The sequence below is a fragment of the Selaginella moellendorffii genome, unplaced genomic scaffold (assembly GCF_000143415.4).
Source record: "Selaginella moellendorffii unplaced genomic scaffold, v1.0 SELMOscaffold_1, whole genome shotgun sequence".
In the NCBI taxonomy this organism is placed as follows: Eukaryota; Viridiplantae; Streptophyta; class Lycopodiopsida; order Selaginellales; family Selaginellaceae; genus Selaginella; species Selaginella moellendorffii.
The window spans coordinates 5,751,015-5,777,012 of record NW_003314262.1 but is presented as its reverse complement, the minus strand read 5'-3'; the positions used below and the strand labels follow the sequence as shown (position 1 = coordinate 5,777,012).

General features: G+C 47.1%; 7 protein-coding genes across 9 annotated transcripts; 4 read left to right on the top strand and 3 right to left on the bottom strand.

Moving 5' to 3' along the window:
• Nucleotides 1–4,043: 4,043 nt before the first annotated feature.
• On the top strand, nt 4,044–8,217 carry LOC9629118 (receptor-like protein kinase HSL1). The gene is made up of 2 exons (XM_002962240.2): nt 4,044–7,649; nt 7,715–8,217. Exons 1-2 carry the CDS (start codon nt 4,925–4,927, stop codon nt 8,095–8,097), a joined length of 3,108 nt encoding a protein of 1,035 aa, XP_002962286.2. The 5' UTR covers nt 4,044–4,924; the 3' UTR covers nt 8,098–8,217.
• Nucleotides 8,185–8,544, bottom strand: LOC9646941 (13 kDa ribonucleoprotein-associated protein). Its single transcript, XM_002961741.1, has one exon. It carries the CDS (start codon nt 8,542–8,544, stop codon nt 8,185–8,187), a length of 360 nt encoding a protein of 119 aa, XP_002961787.1.
• A 78-nt stretch (nt 8,545–8,622) lies between these two features.
• Nucleotides 8,623–12,018, top strand: LOC9629117 (endoplasmic reticulum metallopeptidase 1). Of its 2 annotated transcripts, none has more exons than XM_024678970.1 (13): nt 8,623–8,964; nt 9,022–9,260; nt 9,328–9,484; nt 9,538–9,615; nt 9,666–9,740; nt 9,796–9,915; nt 9,970–10,122; nt 10,173–10,668; nt 10,727–10,883; nt 10,936–11,042; nt 11,095–11,207; nt 11,258–11,627; nt 11,687–12,018. In XM_024678970.1, exons 1-13 carry the CDS (start codon nt 8,641–8,643, stop codon nt 11,977–11,979), a joined length of 2,682 nt encoding a protein of 893 aa, XP_024534738.1. In that variant the 5' UTR covers nt 8,623–8,640; the 3' UTR covers nt 11,980–12,018. The 2 variants fall into 2 exon arrangements, with proteins under 2 accessions (XP_024534738.1, XP_024534742.1); XM_024678974.1 differs by having other exon boundaries at nt 8,899–8,964; nt 9,029–9,260.
• A 70-nt stretch (nt 12,019–12,088) lies between these two features.
• Nucleotides 12,089–13,590, top strand: LOC112348649 (GDSL esterase/lipase 6-like; the record flags this gene model as incomplete). The annotated part of the gene is made up of 6 exons (XM_024681561.1): nt 12,089–12,188; nt 12,251–12,436; nt 12,491–12,609; nt 12,666–12,896; nt 12,960–13,221; nt 13,270–13,590. Coding segments are annotated over 6 exons (1,140 nt in total), but the record flags the coding sequence as incomplete, so codon positions are not given.
• Nucleotides 13,583–16,468, bottom strand: LOC9629116 (YTH domain-containing family protein 2). The gene is made up of 9 exons (XM_002961740.2): nt 16,092–16,468; nt 15,965–16,029; nt 15,763–15,904; nt 15,639–15,694; nt 15,186–15,563; nt 14,664–15,122; nt 14,395–14,607; nt 14,166–14,330; nt 13,583–14,120 (listed from the first exon to the last, which is right to left on the bottom strand). The coding sequence occupies exons 1-9, from the start codon at nt 16,117–16,119 to the stop codon at nt 13,878–13,880; spliced, it is 1,749 nt and encodes a 582-aa protein (XP_002961786.2). The 5' UTR covers nt 16,120–16,468; the 3' UTR covers nt 13,583–13,877.
• Nucleotides 16,141–18,480, top strand: LOC112348648 (pentatricopeptide repeat-containing protein At4g02750-like). Its single transcript, XM_024681552.1, has 2 exons — nt 16,141–16,430; nt 16,707–18,480. Exons 1-2 carry the CDS (start codon nt 16,141–16,143, stop codon nt 18,478–18,480), a joined length of 2,064 nt encoding a protein of 687 aa, XP_024537320.1.
• A 1,947-nt stretch (nt 18,481–20,427) lies between these two features.
• LOC9629115 (probable receptor-like protein kinase At1g80640) lies at nt 20,428–25,992 on the bottom strand. 2 transcript variants are annotated; one of them, XM_002961739.2, is made up of 15 exons: nt 23,749–23,919; nt 23,350–23,698; nt 23,126–23,262; nt 22,943–23,048; nt 22,730–22,861; nt 22,277–22,639; nt 22,011–22,214; nt 21,714–21,958; nt 21,518–21,650; nt 21,399–21,462; nt 21,245–21,341; nt 21,084–21,186; nt 20,909–21,027; nt 20,763–20,852; nt 20,428–20,698 (listed from the first exon to the last, which is right to left on the bottom strand). In XM_002961739.2, the coding sequence occupies exons 4-15, from the start codon at nt 23,010–23,012 to the stop codon at nt 20,486–20,488; spliced, it is 1,833 nt and encodes a 610-aa protein (XP_002961785.2). In that variant the 5' UTR covers nt 23,013–23,048; nt 23,126–23,262; nt 23,350–23,698; nt 23,749–23,919; the 3' UTR covers nt 20,428–20,485. The 2 variants fall into 2 exon arrangements, 1 of the variants encoding a protein (XP_002961785.2); XR_002992846.1 differs by lacking the exons at nt 20,428–20,698; nt 20,763–20,852; nt 20,909–21,027; ... (8 more) ...; nt 22,943–23,048; nt 23,126–23,262 and adding exons at nt 24,147–24,377; nt 24,429–24,562; nt 24,612–24,697; ... (3 more) ...; nt 25,530–25,646; nt 25,708–25,992 and having other exon boundaries at nt 23,601–23,698; nt 23,749–24,099.
• Between the last annotated feature and the right edge of the window lie 6 nt (nt 25,993–25,998).

The window sequence follows — 25,998 nt, the reverse complement described above, 5'->3', positions numbered from 1 at the left end:
AGACTGTGGAAAGGAAGAGGAGTAGTCCTCTGGGGTAGTGACCAAGGACACAGTCGTGTGGTGAGGAAGACCCAGAGGACTGTGGGACTTAGTGGTCGGGCCTGTGGGTCTCGATCCAGTGGCAGTGTTGGCAAACACGACCAGGGGCAGAAAGGGACTTAGTGGGGACTGACAGAGGGATATTGGGGAAGGCTATTCCCCTTGTCGGTGGGCATCCTAAGGATGCTAAGGAGTGGATCTGAGATGACCACTCACGGATGGTTTGCCTAGTCTTGGAGAGCCAAGACTGTGATGCAAGTGGTATTGGACTACCAGTGTGGCAAAGGTGATTGGGCATGGCCTTAGCGTAACGGGCTGCTATGTCGGTGGTACCTTTGAGTGTCGGTCATGGGATCGGACACATGGAGCACTTGGACCAAGTGCAAATGTTGAGTGGCATGGATGCCATTCTCGGGGCTAGCAAGTCCCAAGTCCTGGATTGCACTTATGGAGGTTGTGAATGAGACTCCTCCAAGTGGTCAGAGGTGTGGTTAAGTGACTAAAGTAGAATGGAAAATTTAGTCGCTTACATTTTGGTGGATCACTTCACAAAGACGGTGCACTTCCTGCCATGTACCAAGGAGTTTTCGGGTGAGGACATGGCAAAACTGGTATTTAGGGAAATTTTCCAACTTCATGGGATTCTTGCAAATGTGGTTTCGGATTGGGGACCTCAATTCATCTCTCATTTTTGGCAATGGTTCTTGCAACTGCTTGGAGTGAAGGCTAACCTTTCTTCGGCATATCATCCTCAAACTAATGGACAGTTTGAGCGAACGATTCAAATGTTGGAACAATTCCTGAGGTGCTTTATCAACTATCATCAGGATGACTGGTTCGATATCCTTCCCCTTGCTGAGTTCTCCTATAACAAGTCTGTTCACTCCTCCTTTCAAGTTTCCCCCTTCTTTGCAAACTTTAGCTGAAATTTCTGATTCAATCTCTCACTTCCTTCTGCATCCAAATCCTCTCATTCAAATTCCCGCTCTGAGGCATTTATCTCCAACCTCCAGGAAATCCACAACTCCATCTCCTTTTACCTCTATCGTGCTCAAGAATCTCACAAAACATTTGCCAATGTCCATCATCAAGATTGTCCACCTTACAATATCGGGGATAAAGTCTGGCTCCTCAGGTGAAATATCTCAACCACCAGACCATGTCCCAAACTCAATTTCAAATGCCTTGGTCCTTTCCCTATCACTGCTATCATTAATCCTGTCACTTATCACCTTGCACTTCCCTCTTCATATCAAATTCACCCCGTTTTTCACTCCTCTCTCCTTGAGCCTTATATTCCTAGTCCTATTCCAAATTGGGTTATTTCTTTGCCTCCACCAGCGTAGCTCGAAAATGGGTTTGAGTACGAGGTTTAGAACATCCTTGATTCCAAGATCTCACAATCTAAACTCTACTATTTGGTAGACTGGAAAGGTTATGGACTTGAGGAACACACTTGGGGACCTGTGGACAACTTAATTCATTCTCTTGACTTTGCTCAGGACTTCCACTACCACTATCTTTCTCGTCCCAATCCTCATTTCTTTCATTCTCCATCTCCCATCCCTCGCCGCCCATTTCATCCTCTTCTTCGTTCTCATTCATGTCCTCATTCCACTCATTCTTGAGGAGGGGGTATTGTCAGAAATCCCTTAATTCTTGCCACATTCCTGACTCTCACCAGATTCCTAACCCACAGACCACATTCTTGACTCTCGAGACACTTCCCTATTCCTAACTCTCAAGACACTTCCCTATTTCTGACTTTCAAGACACTTCCCTATTCCTGACTCTATGATTTCCCATACGATTCCTGAGTCTCGAACCACATTTCTGATGATGACATGGCGCCTCCTCAATCTCAGCTACTGGTTAAAGCTCATTAGTTTGATTGACCTTCTTCATCAAACATTCATTAGAGAGGTTAAATATAGAGAGAAAACATTGACACTAGAGTGTAGTTATATCCATGTAACAATAGTTTATATATACCCATCCATACACAATTGAGATATAAAGTGGTATTGAAGCAATTAGTTCCTTGATCTTGGGCATGGTATTTGTTGACCACTTATCATTGATAAGGAGGATGATGAACCTCTCGATTGCAATCCCTTTTGCAATGCTTGAGGTTTTTGTGGAGGTGTTGTATTAAAGTATTAGGCCAGTGGGAAATTGAGAGATTAAAAAATTTCAACAAGAATTAGGTCATAACAATTCTTTATAAGGGGAAGGATATTTATGGAGATTCAAGTGCCTAATAGTAGCAGAAGTGGGAGCCTGGTAATTCACAGCCAAAACCACATGTTAATAGCAATATTGAAGCCATAATAATGAGCAAGAGTGTGTGTAAGCAAAGTTAAGACTAAGAACCAAGTTTTCTGATGAGTTTTTTGTACATCAACTCTATATGTTCATCATCTTAAACTAACTAGGCACAATTCCAGTTTAGATTCAAGCTTGGATCAACCACTTGATGTTAAGCACAATTGAGATATAGAGTTCTTTCCTCGTGTGTGTTTGTGTCTCTTCACTTTCAACTAACTAGTTAAGTCTTTATCTTCTTCTCTCCGACACTGGAGGCATCTCTCAAGAAGGTTTGAGCTTCTCTCCTTGTTCCTGTCCTGCTTTTGCAAGAGGAAATTTCTCCCAAATTCTACACAAGCTCATCTTTAAAGGGCGCTGTGATGCAGCCAAGAAATAAAAAAGTGCAAGTTGCTGAAAAGGTGATTTAGCTCCATCATGGAGATCATGGAGATCTTGAGCATAGACTCTGAGAAAAGTCCAACCTAATCATCCAACAAGGCCTTCCATGGAGCTCTCGCAAGAAGGGATCACATCCAGGATACACCAGGCCTTGGTCGCCAGCTTCATTACACAAATTACGATTGACTTGTTACGACGTTCTCTGGAGATCAACAGCTTTACAAAGACCAGGACTTGACAGGAAGAATCTCGAAGAACTCTTGGCCAAAGTGGACTATGCTAAAACGCAGACACATTTTTCTCTTCAGTATATATATGATACTCAACTCGACCCAATTCCTTCAACAATCAAGATCCGGATCATTCGAGAAGGAATGCTCACGAGCATCAGCGAAAAGAGCGGCAGGATCATCCAGAAGACTAACATTGAGCTGATGGCATAAGATTGTAAAGAAGATTGGAGGCAATGGAACTAATTGCTAAACTCTTACTCCTCATTGAGTTCCTTGAGACTCTTCAGATATTCGGCAAAGTATTCCCTGTTGCATCGGCAAACTCCCTCAAAAGCTTCAATGACCTTCTCTTGTCGCACAGCATGCTGTTTGTCCTTATCCACTGGCACGTTCATATACATGCCCAACCATCGCAACCACCTCCTAGGATTTCATGTGGAGACTGCAACATGTAGACATGAACCAGCCCCGCAAAAACATTTGCAGCGTTCGATCCCACGAGTACAATCGCTTGTGCTTTCCAAAACACAAGAACAGATGTAAAGCAAAGACCTCGTGCTGTAGACCACGATGAATTTGAACAAACTGAATTTGAACAAATTTGAACTTGAACCCCGTCATACCAATCGTCAGGACCCATGGGTTGTATTGCCTACAATCCAGAGAAAAATATTAGCACCAGTTGATTTATCATTGTGGAACAGACGACGCTGATGCCTCCAACAAGAAAACCGTATATGACAACTTTCTTTCGACAAAAGAGACCATACAGAAATACTGGATGTAAGTGTATAATTCTTGTTGATACAAAGTTAGCCCATTCACATCTTTAACTTCAAATCCCTTACGATCGAAATAACATTCCTATTAAGTAAGCTTTGTCTTACGAACAAAATTTCTCTTTGTCAAAACAAATCTATACCGGAGCTAGCAGCCAAACAAACCAAACAAGGGAAACGTCCAAAGGCTCTCTGTAGCTTAGCAGACCTGCACAAGCTTTGACCAAGCCCTTAAATAAAAAACTCCAACTCTGACTCAACTAGGATCAACGCAACCGAACAAATGGCAAAGCGGAGTTTCGATTCTGGAAGGATTCGCTCCGACTCTTTCTTATTTTTATATTCCTCCAAACAGACACCATACACGACGATTTTGAATCATTGTTCGCGCAACACGGGGAACAACATGCACAGCACGGAGCACTTTGGGTATGCTGTTTAATTGGGACTTTGGAGGGACACCACACCAGGAATTTGCGTGTAATCGAGGAACAACTACTGGTGCCGGAGTTGATTAGTCCAGCGGTAATCTAACCTGAGATTCCCTTCAAAAAAATGCGATCGAGCGATGGCTGTTGCTTTCACTGCTCCTTTTCGGGGCGGGATCGCTTGCATTTGGGATGAGCTTCCGTAGGCTGGATGGAGACAGATCTAATGACGCCGAATGGATTGATCTTTTGGGTGATGTGGTATAAGATCTTCCGGAGTTGATGAAGTTGTAGATAGACGAGGCTAGCTATGGAGCTACTTAGAGAGAGTACCAGTGGTGATAATTGGGAAGATCCTCCAGGAAATTGTAGCCGATTTGTGGCTGATGAGATAGCATTGGTTTCGTAAGAGACGACGAAGAAGCCAAGTCGGTTTCATCTTTTGTGGAGCGAGTTTTTTTTTTTTTTCCTTTTTTCGCGAGAGGGTCCCGTTCGAGCGCTGCAGCTGTTTGTGAGGCGACCCCTCGCTGTTGCTATCTTTCTTGCAGAGAGAAAAGGGTGGAAAGGAAAAGAGGCGTCTGCGTCTCCAAATTTTTGAAAATCTGCGCCGGGAATCACATCGTAGTCGTGATCAATCTGCGCAGGATTTTTAAAGAGGTTGGGTGGGATCGCTCGACCCACAAGAGAAAAGATCACCGGTCAAAATGCCCAGGCCGGGCATCTGCTGTGAATCAAATGGATGAGCGCCGCTGACCGTGTTCTTGCGCGTGGGTCTCGCCGATCGGGCGCGAGGATGTCGTGCCAGATCCTCGCCGCGGTGCTGGGATCGTGCTTCGCGATCTTTGCCGTGGTTTTGGGTGATGGGTCGGATCAAGTCGTGGCAATGCTCGCGCTCAAGAGTGGGATCGTGGATCGCTACGATCGGCTGGCGAGCTGGAAGAGCTCGGACAAATCCCCGTGCGGCTGGGAGGGCGTGGAATGCGTCACTGGAATCGTGGTGGGCATCAACATCGGATCGAGGAATCTAAGCGGCAGCATCGATGGCCTCTTCGACTGCTCGGGGCTCTCCAATCTCTCCTCCTTCGCCGCGTATGACAACTCCTTCTCCGGGGGATTCCCGGCGTGGATTCTCAGCTGCAAGAATCTCGTCTCGCTGGAGCTCCAGAGGAATCCATCCATGGGCGGAGCTCTCCCGGCCAATCTCTCCGCGCTGTCGCTGCTCCAGCACCTCGATCTCTCCTTCGATCCCTTCACTGGAACCATCCCCGAGGAGCTGGGCGGCCTCAAGAATCTCCAGCGATTGCTCCTCTGGAGCTGCAAGCTCGAGGGGCCGCTGCCATCTTCGATCGGTGAGCTCTCCTCCCTCACGAATCTCACGCTCTCGTACAACAATCTCGGCCCCGAGCTCCCAGAATCTCTGCGGAACCTCTCCACTCTCCAGTCGCTCAAGTGTGGCGGATGCGGCCTCTCGGGGCGAATTCCTTCCTGGCTGGGCGATCTCCGCAAGCTCGATTTCCTGGAGCTCACGTACAACAGCCTGTCGGGAGACATTCCAGTAGCGATCCTGGGCCTCCCCAAGCTGACCAAGCTCGAGCTCTACAACAATCTCCTCACGGGCGGTATACCGCGGGAGATCGCGGGGCTGACCTCTCTCACGGATCTAGACCTCAGCAGCAATTCTCTCAGCGGGAGCATACCGGAGGAGATCGCGTCCATCCGCGGCCTGGCGCTCATCCACCTGTGGAACAACTCGCTGACCGGGGCGGTACCGCGCGGCATCGCCAACCTTACCGCGCTGTACGACGTCGGACTGTTTCAAAACCGGCTCACCGGGAAGCTGCCGCCGGACATGGGCAGCCTCTCCAGCCTCCAGATCTTCGACGTCTCCTCCAACAATCTCTCGGGAGAAATCCCCAGGAATCTCTGCCGCGGTGGCCGGCTGTGGCGGCTCATGCTCTTCCAGAACAGCTTCTCGGGCGGTATACCGCCGGAGCTGGGGTCGTGCGAGTCGCTCATCCGGGTAAGAATCTTCGGGAACTCTCTCTCCGGGGCGGTACCGCCGGGGCTGTGGGGGAAGCCACTCATGGTCATCCTCGATATCTCGGACAACCAGCTCGAGGGCGCGATCGATCCGGCCATTGCCAAGTCCGAGAGGCTGGAAATGCTGAGGATCTTTGGGAACCAGCTGGGTGGCGAGCTGCCCAGATCGATGGGCCGGCTCCGGAGCCTCAACCAGCTCAACGCCAGCGGCAACCAGCTCACCGGAAGCATCCCCAGCGAGATCGCCCAGTGCTTGAGCCTGACGTATCTCTTCCTGGATGGAAACAAGCTCCAGGGGCCGATCCCTGGCGAGATCGGCGAGCTCAAGCGCCTGCAGTACCTCAGCCTCGCCAGGAACTCCCTCTCGGGATCCATCCCAGGCGAAGTTGGCGAGCTCTCCAATCTCATATCGCTGGATCTATCCGAGAACCAGCTGAGCGGCAGGATCCCGCCCGAGCTCGGCAAGCTCCGGCTGGCCGAGTTCACGCACTTCAACGTGTCGTACAACCGGTTGACTGGGTCCGTACCGTTTGACGTGAACAGCGCGGTGTTTGGCTCGAGCTTCATCGGCAACCCGGGGCTGTGCGTCACCACCTCGGGCTCTCCTTGCTCGGCCTCCTCGGGCATGGAGGCCGATCAGACTCAGAGGAGCAAGAGGAGTCCGGGAGTGATGGCTTTGATCGCTGGAGTGGTGCTCGCCTCCGCGGCGGTGGTGTCTTTGGCGGCGTCGTGTTGGTTCTACCGGAAGTACAAAGCGCTCGTCCACCGGGAGGAGCAGGATCAAAGGTTTGGAGGACGCGGAGAGGCGCTCGAGTGGAGCTTGACGCCGTTCCAGAAGCTGGATTTCAGCCAGGAGGATGTCTTGGCGAGCCTGGACGAAGACAATGTGATCGGGTGTGGCGGAGCTGGGAAAGTTTACAAGGCGAGCTTGAAGAATGGGCAGTGCCTGGCCGTGAAGAAGCTATGGTCGTCGAGCGGTGGCAAAGACACGACGAGCAGCAGCGGCTGGGACTATGGATTCCAGGCCGAGATCGAAAGCCTGGGACGGATCCGTCACGTAAACATCGTCCGGTTGCTGTGCTGCTGCTCCAATGGCGAGACCAACGTCTTGGTTTACGACTACATGCCCAATGGGAGCTTGGGCGATCTTCTCCACAGTAAAAAAGGCGGGGTGTTGGACTGGTCCGCGCGGTACCGCGCGGCACTTGGCGCCGCGCACGGGCTGGCGTATCTACACCACGACTGTGTACCGCAGATACTCCACCGGGACGTGAAGTCAAACAACATTCTTTTGAGCGAGGATTTTGATGGATTGCTGGCGGACTTTGGGCTGGCGAGGCTGCTCGAGGGATCATCCAGCGGGGAAAATGGTGGCGGATACTCCGTTTCATCGCTTCCAGGATCTTTGGGCTACATCGCTCCAGGTTGGTCTCTCGACCCTTGCTTTCTTCGATCGATCAAAGTGATAGAATCCTTGTTTTCCTTGCAGAGTACGCGCACAAGCTCAAGGTGAACGAGAAGAGCGATATCTACAGCTATGGAGTTGTGCTGCTCGAGCTCCTCACTGGGAGGAGACCAGTGGACGCTGGGTTTGGCGACGATGGCATGGACATCGTGCGATGGGTGTGCGCCAAGATCCAATCCAGGGACGACGTGATCAAGGTGTTTGATCCCAGGATCGTGGGCGCCAGCCCGAGAGACATGATGCTGGTGCTCAAGATCGCGCTCCACTGCACCAGCGAGGTGCCCGCCAATCGCCCCTCGATGCGCGAGGTTGTGCGGATGCTCAAGGATGTGGATCCCAGCCTCTCTTCCGCGGGAGATAGCGACGATCAGATCGACCGGAAGAAGTCACTGATAGATGTGGTGTAGAACCCTAAACTCTAGACTAGTATTTTTAGGGTTCTTTAAGAGCCCTAAAATTGGAAGAGAACTTCCATTTTCTTATCAAAGGTAGATTTAAATCAAAAGGGTGGCAATCGCATCTTCAAACTCGCGAGTGTGAGCATCCACATCGCCCTTGGAGCTCGTTACAATCACAGCGCTCACCGGTCTGGCTATTCCACATATGCGTCCCAATTCCAGCTTTGAGGGAACGAATACATAGCTAAGGTTCTTCATGGTTGCTTCGGTTATCACACTCGAAACGATCTCCAGCGGCTCTGTATCGGATGCTAAAACGACGAAACCTGTTTGTCCTCGCTCCAAAGTCTTGAGAACTTCATTGATTCCTTTCCTCACCAGGTTGAGTTGCACAGCACTATCCAGGATGCTCAAGACTTTGTTCTTGACGTGCCCAGTAGCAAGTGGATAATCCATAAACCCTAGAATGGAAATCCCCGAGTTCTTTTATAGAGGTATAGGGTTTTGGAAGGCTAAAGTATTTTGAATTTTAGGGTTTTTGAGAGCTTGGCTATGGCTTCGTCGTTGCGCGCGAGGAAGGCGGCGGGCGGATCGAGCGCCGGTGCGATCGAATCAAGCGATAGGGAAACGGCTGATTCACCGGCGCGGCGGCAGGATCCAGCTTCAGCGCAGGTCTGTGTGTGGGGCGTCGTCGGGATGGTGATTCTCGGACTCGCGGTGCATTACGTTCAGAGCATTCGGCTCCCGAGGCCGCTGCTCGCCGAGGAAGCTGGGAAGCTCGGTTTTTCCGAAGAGCGCGCCATGGGGCATTTGAAAGTTCTCACGAGCTTTGGGCCCAAGCCTGTTGGCTCTGAAAATCTCGACCACGCTTTGGAGGTATGCAATCTCTTGTTGTTGTTTCTCCTATGCAAAGATTGATCGATCGTGTGGCAGTATATAGTTCGTGTCCTGGAGTCCATCAAGAGCAAAGCGAATTCACGGGTTTTTATGGAGATCGAGCGTTTTCGTGCGAAGCCTGGAAGAAATCGTTTGCAAGGAGGGCTTTTCAAAGGAAAGACTCTTGCTTATGCCGACTTGAGTCACGTACTCGTTCGATTGAGCTCCAAGCACTCGGACGATGCCGAAGACAATGCCATTCTTGTGTCCTCTCATGTCGACACGGTCTTCACATCGTAAGTGCTTTTTGCGAACTTCAGTTTAAAGTTCTAGACAGAGAAAGATTCTAAGTTGGAACTCTAGAAGCGGAGGAGGGGATTGCGGCTCCTGCGTATCTTCTATGTTGGAGCTTGTTCGAGCGCTGTCCAACATAGCTCAAGGATTTAAGCATTCAGTGGTATTCTTGTTCAATGCCGGAGAAGAGGAGGGCCTTGATGGTGCTCACAGCTTTATCACTCAGGTGAGACGTCTTGTTTTCTAAAAAGCTTATTTCATGTTTTTGTTCTTTTGCAGCACCATTGGAATTCATCGATCAGAGCTTTTATAGATCTGGAAGCCATGGGAGCAGGGGGAAAGTCTAAATTGTTTCAGGTAGTTTACATTTCTCATGTTTAAAAACAAATGTAGTCGATTTCTCGAAGGCTGGACCGGACAAATGGCTTGTGGACGTTTTTGCTCAGACTGCTCGGCGTCCGTCTGCCAACATAGTTGCTCAAGTAAGTTCTAGGCATGCAAAGAATGTTTTTTATTTGTATTTACCTATGGCGGCAGGATGTTTTTCAAGCAGGACTCATCAAATCTGCAACAGATTTTCAAGTCTACAGGGAAATAGCTGGATTATCTGGCCTCGACTTTGCATATGTCGAGAATGGGGCTGTCTATCACACTCAGGTAAACAGGTTTGAGGGTTGGTCTTACAATTCTAACTAACATTGGTTTTCGCAGAATGATGCATTTAAACTTGTTCGAGCTGGATCATTGCAACACCTGGGAGATAATATTCTACCCTTCCTTGTGGAGGTTGCTTCGTCTCCTGAGCTTGCTCATCTTGGAACGAGTCAAAGCTCAAAGCTAGAAATGGTCTACTTTGACGTCTTGGTATGTCTCTTTTGTGATTTTTGTTGTTTATATTGGCTTTCTGACAACAGGGACAATATATGGTCACCTTTACACGAGATTTTGCAAAGCTTCTCTACTCGTCCGTCCTTATCCAATCACTGCTACTCTTTGTCGGATCGATGATTCGAGCCGACCAGTTCTCTTTACCAGCGCTATTACTCGCTGCTTTTGGGGTGATACTGTTTTGGATATTTTCTCTATCATCTGCTGTGGCAGTGGCTGCACTACTTCCACGTCTATGCACATACTCCGTCCCTTATCTAGCTCATCCGATATTGGCAGTGGGCCTGTTTGGTGCTCCGGCAGTTTTCGGTGGTGTTATTGGCCATACACTCGGTTATAAATTACTGCGTTCTTACTTGGTTCGTTCTATTCCAAACAGCGCGAGTGTGACTGCGGAAACCGAGAAGTTTATGTTCAAGGCCGTATTCTTGATGTGGCTTTTAGTTTTTGGACTCGGAGTGTGGGCTAATGCCGGGTCTTCGTATATTGCAATGGCTTGGCTAGTTATACCGTCAATAGCCTGTAAGTCCGTTTTCTTTGATAAGTTTTCATATACTTACTGGTAGTTTTCACAATACAGATGGTTTGAAAGAATCTTCACTGTCAAAGCACCAAGCTCCAAGGCAATTAAGCTCGTGGACGTTGCTGCTGGGCCTACCCGTGCCTATAGTTTTGACCTCCGATATTTTCCTCAGCTTGCCAAACGTGCTGATTAGCAACCTTGTTCGGTTTGACAGGTTTGTAAAAACTTTTCCGGGTTTTCTTGACGACATGGCTTTGTATCTGCAGACATCCAGGTGGTGGACCTCCGTGGGTAGGAAATGCCGTGATAGCCGTCATGATTTCGGCAATACTATGTCTCTCGTTGAGCTATTTGATGCCTTACATTCATAGAGGTAATTTCTACGATATGTAACGTTTTGTTTACAGATCCTTTTGTCCGCTCAGGTGCCGGAGTATGGATTTCATTGTCAACAATATTTATTTTTCTTGTATCATTGTCGGTGGTGTCGTATGAATTGGTGCCCGCATTTACAAAGGACGTCGCCAGAGGCACATATGTAAGATTTATTTTCATTTTTGTGTTCTCTTTCTAATTTTGCTCCTGCAGGTTGTTCATGTGATTGAAGCGAACATGGACAAGCTATCCTCCGAGTCGTATATTTCAGTGTCATTTACGACTCCTGGTGGGCTTGGGAAAGAAGTCCAGTCTCTTGCTGAGAGCGGCTTCACGTGCGGTGGTACCGAGAGACCAGATTTTGTGACCTTCGGCGTTAGGAAAGGCTGTGAAAAGCCGAGTGATCTGGACGAGGATTTATGGCAAGGCCGTCCGAACCTGACGATCCTCAGCGATCATACTGTCGGCGACCAGAGAACTACATCTGTCCTCTTAAAGACGATGTCTTCCAATCGGTGGTCTCTTTCTATCGACACTGACAGGATTCAAGCTCTTCATGTGGACATAATCACCGACGAAACGGGTAAAACACTTTCATCCTGCTCAGTCGGTTTTCTGCGAGATTAATGCGATTGTGTACAGGTACGAAAGAGATGCTGGTGCCGAAGGACGACATCGCTGGAATAGACGGGGTTCATGTGCTCCAGTTTGCGAGCGGTAAAAATGGCCCTCACGTATTCAATATTGAGTTGGTCTGGCAAAAGGGAATCTCTGCCGAGAAGAGCAGCAAGGAGCTGCTCAAGCTCAGGACGGACCTGAATGTTTTGACTCCTGACGCAGCAAAGACACTGAAGCTGCTGCCGGATTTCTGTACCTTGTTTGGTAAGTCTACAAGTCCTTACACTTTGGCTTACCTCTCGAGACTTTCACTTTGAAAAACTCGGGAGTTTAATATCGATATCGTATTTTATTTATATTGAGAGACGACGAAGATCTTGAAGGGTCAGATTAGCATACGGTACGTAAGCTTTACATTAGCGAAGACAAGTTTGGAGACAGCTAGCAGAGCATTGGTTCAGCCACCCATATGGAAAACGACAAGGCAATGGAGGCTCAAGCTCGAGGTGTCTCGAGAAGTCTGACGGTAAGCAATGAATTTCTTTGGTGAATTGTATTTCTTGCTAGCAGTAGTCTATTTCTTACCAGCGCTGTGCTTGGCAACACCTCTGGTCCCTGCGCTTTTTATCTTTGGAGATTCACTGGTTGATGTTGGAACCAATTATTTCGTTCCCAACTCAACTCTTATAGCAGATATTCCACCGTTTGGTGAAACGCACTTTCATCATCCAAACGGACGTTATTCCAATGGTTTGATCCCGTCGGATTTTCTGGGTAAGTTCTTCTGGCCGGGAAGTTTAGTTACTGAAATTGTTGCTGTTGGTGCAGCTTGGTTTTTAAATTTACCATTGGTGCCACCGTATCTGGATGGAAATGCAAGCCACGCTTTTGGTGCAAATTTTGCGTCCTCCGGCGCAGGACTTCTCGTTATTACAAATGAAGATAGGGTATAACGTGTTCTTTCCTTTTTCCTTCGTTTTCTGCGTCACCTTTTCTTCTCTAGAATATCATTTCGTACACCCAGCAGATCAACCAATTCTATAGCTTGGTTTCAAAATGGAAGGCAGGGCAACCGGCTGCAGCAGTAAACGAGAAAATTGCGAAGTCCATCATTCACATCAATATTGGTAGTAACGACATTATCACTACTTACTTTTCGGATTCCAGGTTCCAACAGGTTCCTCCAAAATACTATGTGAACTTCCTGATACTTCTTTACAACAGAAGCTTCAAGGTAAGAAGAAAAATCTCTTTCAAAGAAAAGTAGGTATCACTTCCTTTTTTCTATTGGGCACAGGCACTGTATGACGCAGGTGCTCGAAAATTTGCAATCTCTGAACTGGGACCTTTGGGATGCACGCCGCTGTCGAGACATTTTGTCAGCTCAGAGTTGAAAAAGCAAGGATGCTACCTCCCCTTGAACTACATGGCGAAGAGCTTCAATTACAAACTCAACGAGATGCTAGCACAATTGCGAGCAGAGCTGCCAGACGCGAAGATCATCACCGTGAAGTCATATGAGATTTACATGGACATGATAAGAAATGCAAGCAAATATGGTAAGCCAAGCTCCTCTTTACGTCCTTCCAAGGTTTTCTATCCTATAGGATTCATCGAGACGAGGCAGAACTGCTGTGGAGCTGGAGAGTTCCACGCAGAGGTAGCCTGTGGCATGCCTGTTCCTCCAGACAAGCCGTTTAAGCAGTTTCTTTGCCAAGATCCTTCCAAGTATCTCTTCTGGGACCTCCATCCCACGGAACAGGGCTATAGATTTTTCTCCAACTATTTGTGGAGAGGAGGCTCGGGAGCAGTAGCGCCATTCAATCTTCAAAAGCTGGTCACGTTATAAACAAGGTGGCGAAATCATCGTCAATTATTTTATGGTCTTCCAATTTTTCCAATGATAACAAGGGTCCGTCCTTGCAAAATCTTCTTTTGTTTTTTTCTTTATTTTTTCCCCCAGAGCCTTATTCTCAAAAACATTTTCCAAGGCCTTGTCGTGTAGGCCTGCTTCGCAGCCAAACAAAAAAGAAACGACGAAAAAAACCGAAGAAAGTGAAAAAAAAAAAAGGAAGAAAAAAAAAGAAGAAAGAACAAACCAGCTCCAAATCTTCCCTGGTGGAACTTCTCGCATCAAGAGGGCGGCATCGCAACACAAACCAGCGAGTGTGGCAGTAGAGCAGCCTACTTCACTGCCGCATCAAAAGTTGCTCGCCTAGACTGGAATCGCATTGGCCGCCGCGTCTTTCTCTCCTGCCAGGCTATGGAGGTAGGACTTTCGTTGCATCGCCGCAGAAGCACTGGCAGCAGTGGTAGTAGTAGCGTTGCCTTCCGCGCTCGTGGAAGCCAACTTATTGTCTGTAAGATTCTCTGTGCTGGTGGAGGCACTCGTCTTGTCGGTAAGATTCTCTGCGCCAACCACGTCCGCCGTACTTTTGCTCAAGAGCGTCGCGCCATCCTAAATCCAAATTAGTGCGCGTCAATCACAAAAAGGAGAGGGCACCTGCTGCTGCTGCTGCTGCTGCTGCTGCTTTTGTGAGCTCCGTGATCTCTTCTCCTGCATTAGTATCTGCCGGTTCTCGTAGTACTGGAAATCGTCCAGAATTGACGTGCTTGAGTTGTAGTTCTTGAAAATCCTCAGCATTTCAAGTCCCTGATCGAGTTGGACCTGTGGTGTGGAATGGAAGTTAGTACTGGCGGTTCTTCCATTTGAGAAGCTACATTTAGATTACCTCTTGAGTGTCTCTGCTGTTCGTGACGGGCTTGTTGTCGTTGTTCTCTAGAATTATGTGCCGGAAGTGGCCATTAGTGATATCCTTGATGAAATGCCACTTTACTGAGAACCGTCCAGTCCACTTGTCTTGTTGCCAAAAATCGACGCTCCGGAGAAAGTCCATTGGTCCGCTCATTTCAGCTACCCCGCAAAATTGCCCGCTCCCGTTAACCTGAAAAGAGGCGTTTTCAGGATGTCCAGGTAAGCAACAAAGCTATGGAACCTCACCGAAAAAAAGAGGAAAATAGGAAATTCTCCGGCCGCTTCCTTATATGCCGCGTCCAGCCTCTTGTTTCCATTTGGAGTACTCGCCCACACACCGTACTTGATGCTCTTATGTACATCGTCTTCGCTATACGACTTGATTATGAAAAACTTCGCGTTGCTGTAGGACGTGGAAAAGTCGGGCTTATTGTACTGCTCCTTTGATACCACAAAATTCTCGCCACCTTCTCCACCTGATCCTTTCTTCTGCAGCTCAGGATATATTCGTTGAGGCTTTCCTTTTGAGGCCCTTGGTGCCCTGTTGTGCTCGGCCTCGACACTATCTCCTCCTTTCCCTACCGGCCTACCATCTACATTGCCCCGTTTTCCTTTGCCTGGTCCAATAGAGTTGAGAGCCGACCTTGTCAAAGGTGGAAAACCTGTTCCCAACTCCCCAGGCTTCTGAGCCGGGGCTGGCTCTTGCTGTGAAAAATTAAAAACCAAATTTTGGTAACTTAAAAAAGCCATAACTTTTTGAAAGCTTACCTGCGTTTTGTTGCTTGACCTCTGATGAGAAGAGCTTCTTGCGTCAACCCAAGGAGGAGCTGTAGCTCGCAGCCCTTCGAAACCTCCACGGCCATCCTGCCTGGAATTATGCACAGGCATGGGATAATGTATGTAGGGCCCCATCACTGCAACCGGTCGTTGCACATTCTTCGTCGGAATAGCACCTGTTGATCCATCATTCTTCAAGGGATCCACCTCTACGAAGTGATACTGACCGTGGTACACCGGAGCAGGAAAATGAAAAGCGGACTGTCCGTAGAGCTGACCATCGGCGTAAAACGGAGCTGGGGAGTACTGGCCGTATGGTTGCGAAGCATAGCCATAACTTAGAACAAGGCTCTCGGGGTTATACAAGGCCTGCAAGCAAGACCACACACAATTGAGCTCCAAAACTCCCAATGGAAAACAAAGTAGATTTCTTGACAAGCTTACCGGATCTAGCCCGTTAAGGCCAACGTAACGAGGATACTCCTCCCAGTCCGTCGTCCCTGGATATATCAAAACAAAGGAAACGATCAAAACGTGTGCTTTATGGTACACGGATCTCGATCCATACCCCCTTGAGCAGCATAGCCATTTGTGGAATAAAAAATGCTCGAATCCGGATTAACTTCGTGAGTGTTGCTAAGAAAATCACCACTAGACACTGACGCGTCGCCGCTACTGTCCGAAATATTGCCGTCCTGGCCCGCGTAGAGCTGCCCAGAGTTACAAAGAGAGACGAATGTAGAAAACGTGGCGGGGAATCGTCGGCCTACCTCTGGAAACTCCGATTTCTTCCCCCGGGGCTCGACCTTGAGGTTCTGGAGCAGATCGTTCACTTCTACAAGCAAAATTTCCACCGTCAAGACGAGAAAATCCGAGAGAAAGAGAATGAGCACTTACGATCCTCGGGCGTAGGAACCGGTCCCATAATCCGTGGGAAGACCTCGCAATGCGGCGCCAGAATTCACGAAGAAGCGCGCCGATTCTCCTCCTCTGCAACGAACAAGCGCATCAAACAAACCGCGGCGGCGCGGGCGCCCTAGGCCGCTGGCATCGATCGATCGATCGATCGATCGAGCGCTGGATCGCTCGCTTACTTCCTTCCCTAGGCGCGGCGGCACACGATGGAGGCGCGCATCAAAAGAATGAGGAGCAAAGGGTTAGCGAAAAGAGACACCGGCACCAAGTCCATTCCATGCCGGCTCATTGTTTTGGCGAGAAGAAGGCGGGGAAGCTTCGGTGCCGAACCTAAACCGCGCCGGGGCCGGGGCTAGGTCTGGGAGCGCCCGAGCGTCGTGGCAGGCGCAATATCAGCCGTAGATGGCCCCATCGGGCGGCTTCCATTGGCCCCTGGCGTCCCACTTTGGACCGTGGGATTTGCTCTGACCGGCGGAAAGCCCGGAAGAAAGAATTCGTTATTTTTTTCCTTTCACCTTTTTCACCCTTTTGGAATGGTTGCCCTAAACGACCTTGGGATATTCTCTCGCATCTTTTTCCTTGTTACCTTATGAATAGATGGCTTGAGGCAATCCATTGTTGTAAGAGCCTCGCTGATGCTACTGACATCCACGCATCAATCTCCGGAGCCTTCCAGAATGACACTTTCCTCCTCAACAAGCTCATCCAGCTCTACGGAAGGTACGGCAGCCCTCTGGATGCGCGCCACGTGTTCGACCACATTGCCGCCAAGGACACTTACTCATGGAATCTCATGCTCTCTGCGTACATACGAAATGGCCATGTCGCAGAAGCCCGGGAGCTCTTCGACCAAATGCCTTGGAATCTGTCGATGTCAGCAAATGCCGCAGATGGGCATCTGCGGGAATCTAGAACTTCTGTTGCAAACGTGCCAGCGAGGGATCTTGTGAGCTGGACTACCATGGTTTCGGCTTGTGCCGATAAAGGGCATCTGCTAGATGCCAAGGTGCTGTTTGATTCTATGCCTGTTTATGACCTCATTGCCTGGACAGCAATGCTTGGCGCATATGCTCAGGCCGGACTGGTTGTAGAGTCTCGAAACATATTCCTCCAGATGCCTGAGAGGAATCTTGCGTCGTGGAATGCAATGCTCTTGGCATATTCCCATGTAGGGAATCTCTGCGACTCGTTTAAGGTGTTTTTAGAGATGCCGGAGAGGAACCTGGTGAGCTGGACGGTACTTGTGGCTGCATTTTTGGAAGCTAATAGCCTAGATGGTGCCAAAGAAATCTATGATAAGATGCCACAGTGGGATGTGGTCTGCTCAACTGCTCTTCTCGCAGCATATGCCGAGGGAGGAAGCGTTGAGCTCTCGAAGCAAATATTTGATGAGATGCCATACAGAAACTTGTTATCTTGGACTGCTATGCTAAAAGCTAACGCCCATGGTGGAAATCTTAGAGAAGCTATAGAGATATTCCAGAGAATCCCAGAGCTGGACACTCTGGCTTGCAACGTAATGTTGTTAGCATATGCTCAACATGGAGAAACCCGACAAGTGGATGCCATGCTTGGGCAAATGCCGTGTCTGGATATTGTATCATGCAACTTGAAACTTTCTCTTCTTTCTCAAGACGGAAAAATAGAGAAAGCACAAGAGAAGTTCCATAACATGCCTCGGAAAAACCTAGCGTCATGGACATCTATCCTATCAGGTTATGCCTATGCACGGGATCTCGAGTACACTAAGTATGTATTTGACCAAATGCCCGAGTGGGACTGTTTTTCATGCACTACCATGTTTGCTGCATATGCCCAAAACTGGCATATCCAAGAATCGCTGGGAATATTTGCTAGAACGCTCTACAGGGACACCCCCTGTTGGAACGCATTGATATATGCATATGCCCAAAACGGGCATCCGCTCAAAGCTAAGAGTGTTTTCGACACCATTCCAGATCCAGACTCTGGCTCTTGGTCAGCACTGCTATCCTGCTATGCTCAAGGAGAGCTATCACAAAACAAAATAGATCTCACCTTAAGTTCAATGGCTGCTCACTGCGTAACACCCAATGATTCATGTGTGGCTTCGTTTCTCATTGCTTGTAGCCGTGCGGGGGGATTATATGCTGGGAGGTGTTGCTTGGTCTCAATGGCTATGGACTATGGAGTTTCACCAACAAGGCAACACTTCTTTTGTATGGTTGATCTGCTTGGGCGAGCTGGTTTCCTGGCTGCTGCTGAGGACTTGATCCTCAATATGCCCTTTGAGGACGAAGCACTGGAGTGGGAGTGCTTGCTGGGTGCATGTGCCATGTATTATGATTCCTCCATTGGCACTCGGGCAGCAATGAGAGGGTTTAGTATTTAGTCACTAGCACTTGATTTAATTTTAAGTTTGATATTTTAAATCAGGAAAGATATGTTGTTATGTGATGACCTTAGGCCCTGCAGCACCCAAGAGGGGCTGGTGGCATATGGAGGCTGGTTTTGGAGCGGCCAAGAAGCTTGGAGTGCTAGAGATGTTTTGAAACTCTGTGTTTTTATGTTTGCTTAACACTCTTCTATGCTTGGGATCATTGTGTGTTGGGTGCAATCTTCTTCAAGGTTCCCTTATTAAGAATACTTTTCCACTCAGAACCAACTTTACACTCTACTTTATTCTCTCTACTGTAAGAGTATAATATTCAATTTGTAAGTGGTAGTGAATATACATAGAATATGCTTGGGTATTCTAGGATATTCTACCATCTAACCAGTTGTTATTCATTTAAATTAATTTTTTATTTATAATTTATTTATAACATTTCTTAAATAATTATTAGTATATTCTAGTTTATTTTACCATTTCATGGGTTGATATATATAATAAGATTAATCTTGTGTTTATAAATTATAAAATATGTTTATAAATATAAATGTTTTATTTATTCAAGAAATGGTTGGTTTTCTTAATAGTAGTGCTCAATGAAAAATAATTTTTTTTAATACATATATAAATGGGAATTTGTAATTACCAACCTATATTTGAATTTATATATGGAATCTCTTAGAAATACTTTACAAGATTAGCTAATGTCTATGTCAGATAGAAAAGGATAACTTTGAGGGTGTAATATTTTACTTATTCTTGAGGTAAATATTATTTGTGTATATGTGGAAACATGTGATAGTGTTATATTTCATTTACTTTATTTTATATATTAGGCTTGATATTGGCACTCTTTATAGAAGGCCCTAAAACTCATAACCCACTCAATTACATATGTCCAAGGGTTAAGTTTTACTTCATGGCTATCATATACACCATGGTCGAAATCACATGCTTTACATTTTTATAGAAATAAATAAAACAAACTATTACTCACTCCTTTAATACCCTTAAGAAATCAAACAAAATTAGTTCTGAGCTTATACATACTATACATACTTTGATGATTGATGTACACTTTAATCTTATTTTACTATACACTTCAATCTTGTTAAGATTATATAGTATAGTTAAGCAATTCCCTACATACTATTCTAGTAATAATATGTCACCTATAATTCCAAAATTAGAAAATTTAACTTGACCTTGGCCACAGCTTCTCTCCATGCCGGGCGTGTCTCGATTCTCCGAGAATGGGCTCGTGCTGCCGGCTAGGCCGTCCTCATCGCAGAAGATCAATGATCACTATCAATTGCATCTAATTGCTTGGTTGTACTTATATAGTAATGAGTAATTACATGTTGTATTGCATTGGAGAGGTAGTGTGATCTATGGACGTTGCATAGTTTCTTGCCAAATGTGAGGTGATATATAGTATATTCATGTGGAATATAAAATTACTTTAGTTTGACATCTGGCAAGTGTATAGCCCTATTACATTGTTACAGGCATTTATTACACGATAAATAAATTAATCTCTTTTATTTTTTATTAAAAAAATAAGTTTTTATTTTTTCATAATGTGAAGTTTATTAGAGTTAACAAAAAATAAATGATGAGGTACTACTTTCTTTTTCTTAATTGCTCAAAAATCTTGGTTGCAACATGCACTCAAGAAAATAATCTTCCTCACTATTCAACTCTTTTACTAATATCCAGGGATTGCAATCTGCAAAGAAGATGTTGACAACCAGATCGTGCATAGCTTATAAATTGATCTCCACCAATCTCCAGAGCAATACCATTGAATTTCTGTGTCAAGAATTTAAATGGAGAACTTCAACCGTGTTATTGTCTCTCAGGTTTTTTAACTAATATTATCTTCTGGTTTTGATTGTCCCTTTAGTTAGAGAACAAGTGACGAGGATCATTTCTCTGAGAAATTACTTAGTCTCAATGGTAATAATAATAATTCAAATACGAAAGAGTTAAACATACACAAACGTTAGTAAGCATCCTCCCCATATACAATGGAGTCATTGGAGGATACGTTCCATTGCAATGCCGCAAATGACTTGTTCTCGAGCACCGTCTCTGCAACACGCAATGTCCCTCCCAGCTCAATCGGAACGAGCGGGATCAAGGAATTCACAACATCCGCAATGAGTGGCCTATAACTCGGCTCTGCTTGCACACACAGCATTGCTACTGCAGCAACCTGGAAAATTTACACAAGCAGGCCATCAGACAACCTTCAGACAACCTTCGACAAAGTTTCTCACCTGATGGAGATGCTTTGTATCCACGGTTCCTTGGAGAACAGGATCTATCACCGTTGGCAACGATGCTCGATCCCCCAAGAGCGGCAGAACCTAGAGTAAGAGAAACCTCTCAGAACCAAAAGGCTCAAGACAAGGATTCAACATACCCAAGTAACTAGCGACTCAGATCCCGTTGGCATGGATGGATCGATCGGCTTTCTCCCAGTTATAAGCTCCAGAAGAACAACTCCGAATGCATACACATCACTTTTCTCCGTGAGGCTCCCTGCACAAAAGTTTTCCGCAGTGAGCTAGTGTTGCACAATGGATATGTTTTGTTACCATTCAGGATGTATTCCGGGGCAACATAGCCAAGAGTTCCCCGAACGATCTCGTCCTGCCTGATTCCAGTTGGAGCAGACAGTGCAAGCCCAAAGTCCGCAACCTGTGTAAAGAATGAAGAAAAGCTTAATTCCGATTCAAGTCACATGTTTCATCCGAACTTTGGCATTAAAGCTTGCGTCCAAAAGGATGTTGGACGATTTAAAATCCCGATGGATTACAAGAGGGTTGCAGTGCTCGTGCAAGTGTTCCAAACCTCTGCAAATGACATTGACTATGAGCTTCAGAAAACCACAAAAACTTTATCCAAGTTACCTTGCCGAGTCAAGTGCGATTTTCATTCTCAGGTGCCACGAAAGAATCGATCCCTTTAGAGGACCTTGAAAATGGATAAAAGCGTGTAAGCTATTTGGACAATAACCTGGTTAACGTACCATGGAGTTGATCTTGCAAAGATCCATTCTGCATATACTCGTACACCAGAAGCCGCTGATCTCCGTGGCTGGAAAATCCTAGCAAGGAGACGAGATTCGGATGGCGAATCCCACTCAAGAGTTCAACCTCAGCCTGGAAAAACAGCACCCAAGAAGATAAATGTCTAGTCTTGCTTCAATATCTAGAAAAACCAACCTGGAATCCTTGTTCCGCTTGTTTCCCCTCGCTAAACAATAATTTAACTGCCGCAAAACAGTCGTCGTCTAGTCGTGCCTTGTAAACGCGTCCAGAGCCGCCCTCTCCTAACAAGTTGGCAGTACCGAAATTGCTAGTTGCTGCCTGGAGCAAAGGAAACTCGAAAGAATGAGCGAGTTCCTTTCGAGGGGCATTGAAACTACGTCCCCACAGCCACGGTGCAAACGGGCCTCGTCCGGAACCACCTACAAAAGAATAGCTCAGTTACAAAACCGCAACCAGCGAGTACCGACGTACCGGACGAGTATCCGTCACTGCGTTGGCTACCAGCCGGCGAATGCCTCAGAGATGGAGGCCGGTGGCACATCCATGCAACGAAAGTCGAGAACAGGATTGAGCCCCCGAGCAGAGTTGGGACGAGAACAACTGTAAGCAGCATGCCTTTGGTGAGCTTTGGCAGCCCCTGATCTTCGTCAAGCTCATGCTTTGCAAGCAAAGGCCCTGCACAGGAAGAACAAGCTCAATTCTTCAAGTTTCCTTGTTTTTCCTCGGAGAAAACGTACCTGGTGAATGAGGACTTGGAGCTGCAGTCGCTAGCCAAGCGGGAAGAACCACCGCAGCAGGCTTTTGCAAAGGTGATGTAGCAACTGGGAATGCTGGAGATGGAGGAGAATAAGAAACCGGTGATTGGAACGACTGTGGGTCTTCACTGGGAGAAGGAGCTACTGGAGGTGGAAGAAAAGGGGCCCAGGATCGAGGATCAATATCCTGATAGGGAGCCAGCAACGCAGAATCCGGCGCTTGCAGGGCTCGTCTACTGTGGAAACGAATCCCAGCAGCGCCACTGGAATGCGCTAGCATCGATCCCAGACAAAGCGAAAGAAGGAACCACGCCATGGTCATCGTCGGCAGCATCAAGGACCCATCTACACACACAATCGTGAGAATGCAGGTCGAAATACCAAGCTACATTCTCGCAGGCCAGAGAAAAAAGAGGAAAGCAAGAAGCCGCATACCTCTGCTGCGCTGCGATCGATCAAAGTAGCACGCCGTCGACGGTCCACCTCCAGCAGCAGCGCCTCGATCGCGCCATCGCAACCGAGAAAACGCCCGAGATTGCGAAAGAAGCAGCAAGAAACGCCCAAACCCTAGCAAGAACCAAGCGCCAGCGCCATTAAATCTCCATAGCTGCGATGTAGCAAGCGAGCAAACGAGAAGAGGATAATTACCTGGCTCCAAAAAAGCTCTAAACTGTCGCGGTGTGAACAGGGTCACGGCCGCGAATATCCCCGGCATCATTCTCGTCCCCAGGTGATTCAACCATGTGAGAAGTACCTGGTAAAGTATAAAAAAAAAGATAGAAATGGTCAGAGGCCTCTCTGGCTGGATTGCTTGGTAGTGAAGAAGCTTACTCTCTCTTTTCTTCGTGGATCAAGGAGAGCTATCTTTGAGCTGAATCAAACTGTCACACCACGGGATTTTAAAGTGATCGATCTCTCGGACAGTGTGGAGCGCGCGGCTTTATCCAGAATTCTTGCTGCTCCAGCTCCTGCGGAGAAAGAAAAAATAAAGTAGGAGTGAGTGAGACCCGTGTCCTCGTTCTCTCTAGTCAATAGAAAAAGGAGTGGGAACTTACCATCTACGATTCACGAGAGGGAGCTGCTTGTTCTGGAGTTGCCATTTATTGTCACATTGACTTCGTGTCTTGGAAGTTGGATGATTAAGTTTTGTGTAAGCGAACGCTGTTGTGTTCCATAAGCTTGGCTTGTAACGAGCAGAGTGAGACGTTGAGTTGATCGAGAGCGTTGCTAAACGAAGTGTAACAGTCTTGTTGTTTGTTTGCGGTCCCGTTAGTTGGCCACGGAAAGAATGAATCATAAGCCCCAGTAAGTATAAAGAGTGCTCTCTCGGTGCGTGCGATGCCCGAAAAGAACGTTACTTGTTGAGCTCTTCGAGAACTTAGTACAACTTAGCCAGGATGTTCTCTGCAAGTTAATGTAAATTCCAGTGTCGAAGAAACAAGCGAAGTCCATACCAGACCATATTTTTGTCAGAGCAGACATTGGTACTATATGCTTCGTAGCTCGGAAGTCATTTCAATAAAAACGAAAAAGCATGTCTTTAGATAAAACTTACCATTTCATGCCGCTGGATTCCATGAGGAACGGTGCTTTGCGTTGCATCTTCAAAAGATTGAGGGAGTGGATTCAAGCACCTTCTGCTAGCAAGTTCAAGGACTGCTCTTGGTGTGATGTTAACTTGCCCAGAAAACGCTTCTTGTCGAGCTCTTTCAAGATATATGTTGCCTTCGTCACATACGAAAAAGAAGATCCAAATATATGAGCAGCGCAGGCAGCTTTGTAGGTAACCATCTTCCACCGCTTTGCTGTAAGTTTGAGACTTAAGTTGGATCGAAGAATGAAACCAGCATACCGGATTCGTCGGCCGCTATTAAGTTTTCAGGGAAGTGCTTGGTTATCCACCAATTTCTGTCCAGGAACACAGAAACAAGCTCCTCAGCCGATATATCTCCCACGTCGTTGTTGATATGTGAGCTGATCTCGATAAAGCAATCGGCAAGCTTACGCCAAACATGAACTGAGCCAGGCTCCACGTCCAGATGGGTGGCAATAGCTTTGATAAGCAATTCAGTAGCATATTCACCTGTAATACTAGCGACTGTCAGCTACAAATACTTCGGATATGGAAGTCAACCTTTCTCCTGCAAGCCGATTAAACCAGTGATGGCATCCACGGACGACGGGTTATGGCTCAGTATCTCCTCGTAGCACTGAGCCATTCTATTCCAGTCCTTCTCGGAGAGCGACTCGAGCAGAAGTATTCGTAAGCTGTTAAAGGCAAGTGACAAATAGTCACGACAAGTGCTTAGATCCATACCTTAATGGTATGATATGCCTTGTAGCCTGGTAGCATATTTGGATCTCCTTATTAGCACCCTCAACATCGCCAGTCGCAAGTAACAACTGCAAAAACGAACAAATAAACATAAAAATAGTGAAAAGAAAAATTACTACGAACTTGCACGAGGCAAATCAACGCTGCTAGCATTTCTGGTGCCGACGCAATCGCACGTTGTAAGTGTTCAACGGCTTTATCGTAAAATTCCTTCGAACGAGGTGATAAAGGAACTATATACTCAACATTGGGCTGCTCGTATGGAATTTGCACAGGAAACAATCTCCTATCCATAACTGAAACGCCAGTTAGAAGCCATATCCCCACGAGTCAATACAAAGGAAACACTTACTTGGCTGTATTTCGACTCTAGCATTTGGCCAGAAATCATCATCCTCAGAAGCCTCCGAGTTCTTCCGCTTTCTGTTCAACGGCTTGTCCCTGGTTACTTCGGCTAAGGTGGAGTTTTTCGATTCTTCGCTTGCGTCGTCTACGTCTCTGACTAACTCTTCCTCTCCGACGGCCTTAGCTTCATCGCCACTTCGAGTTTCTGGCTGCCAATCCCCAAACGAACCAGCACCTTCGCTCACGTCTTTAATCCCTGCTTCTTCACATACTTGCTCGTACCACAAATGATGCAGTACCTGGCCATACGTTAAGTTCACTCCCGGATCGTCACGCAAAGCACCATCCGCTATTCTGTGATCCCAATCAAGAAAAGTTTTAGTTTGCGTGGGGAAACGAAAGCCAAGAGCACGAAGAAGTTACGTTCTTAAAGTGTTATAAGCACCTTCCCAGTCCCCTACACTCAAGAGATAAATTGCTAGGTGGAATTCCACTTCGCCTTGAAGTCTCTGGACATTTTTCATGAGAAAAGGAAGAAAGAAGAAAAGCACTTACTTTTCCCTCGAGGTGTCTAGTTTGTGGCTGTTGACTGTACATGAGACTAAAAAGCTTCCTGTATCGGGTGTGATTGTCCTCATCGGGTTCTATTTTCTCGAGAATTTCTAGAGCCATCTGGAATGGAAGAACAAAGTAACACAAAGTTTGCACAAAACACACAAACGCACACAAATACCGTGAATAGTTGCCTTGTGTCCTTGTGGCTTCTGGACCACAGCGATAGCGAGCGAAGCAATGCGCTACAAACCCCGGATGCCTCACCCCAGCGGTGCTCCAGCACGGCATCTTGCAAGAAACCGATGAGCCGCTCCTTGGAGTAGGAATCCAGATAGAGCAATCGATCATCGGCGCCGAAATCGTCGCCGATCCGGCCGCCTCTCGCTGTGTCGGAGGCAAAGACACGGCATTTCGGCAACTCCAGCCTCCGCGCCCTCCTCCGCGCCTCCTCCATCGCCGTCGCCAAGAG

Bases quoted from the DNA above. Each gene is read 5' to 3' on its own strand.
- LOC9646941 (XM_002961741.1), bottom strand. From the start codon at position 8,544: ATGGATTATCCACTTGCTACTGGGCACGTCAAGAACAAAGTCTTGAGC.
- LOC9629117 (XM_024678970.1), top strand. From the start codon at position 8,641: ATGGCTTCGTCGTTGCGCGCGAGGAAGGCGGCGGGCGGATCGAGCGCC. The intron at 9,485-9,537 runs GTGAGACGTCTT...GTTCTTTTGCAG, and splicing joins CTCACAGCTTTATCACTCAG to CACCATTGGAATTCATCGAT. The intron at 11,043-11,094 runs GTAATTTCTACG...TTGTCCGCTCAG, and splicing joins GATGCCTTACATTCATAGAG to GTGCCGGAGTATGGATTTCA.
- LOC9629116 (XM_002961740.2), bottom strand. From the start codon at position 16,119: ATGGGACCGGTTCCTACGCCCGAGGATC. The intron at 16,030-16,091 runs GTAAGTGCTCAT...TTTTGCTTGTAG, and splicing joins GGTTCCTACGCCCGAGGATC to AAGTGAACGATCTGCTCCAG. The intron at 15,564-15,638 runs GTAAGCTTGTCA...TCTTGCTTGCAG, and splicing joins GCCTTAACGGGCTAGATCCG to GCCTTGTATAACCCCGAGAG.
- LOC9629118 (XM_002962240.2), top strand. From the start codon at position 4,925: ATGAGCGCCGCTGACCGTGTTCTTGCGCGTGGGTCTCGCCGATCGGGC. The intron at 7,650-7,714 runs GTTGGTCTCTCG...TTTTCCTTGCAG, and splicing joins TTTGGGCTACATCGCTCCAG to AGTACGCGCACAAGCTCAAG.
- LOC9629115 (XM_002961739.2), bottom strand. From the start codon at position 23,012: ATGATGCCGGGGATATTCGCGGCCGTGACCCTGTTCACACCGCGACAG. The intron at 21,342-21,398 runs GTAACTTGGATA...TGTCATTTGCAG, and splicing joins ATCGCACTTGACTCGGCAAG to AGGTTTGGAACACTTGCACG. The intron at 21,187-21,244 runs GTTCGGATGAAA...TTCTTTACACAG, and splicing joins ACGCAAGCTTTAATGCCAAA to GTTGCGGACTTTGGGCTTGC.
- LOC112348648 (XM_024681552.1), top strand. From the start codon at position 16,141: ATGCGGCGCCAGAATTCACGAAGAAGCGCGCCGATTCTCCTCCTCTGC. The intron at 16,431-16,706 runs GTGCCGAACCTA...CCTTATGAATAG, and splicing joins AAGAAGGCGGGGAAGCTTCG to ATGGCTTGAGGCAATCCATT.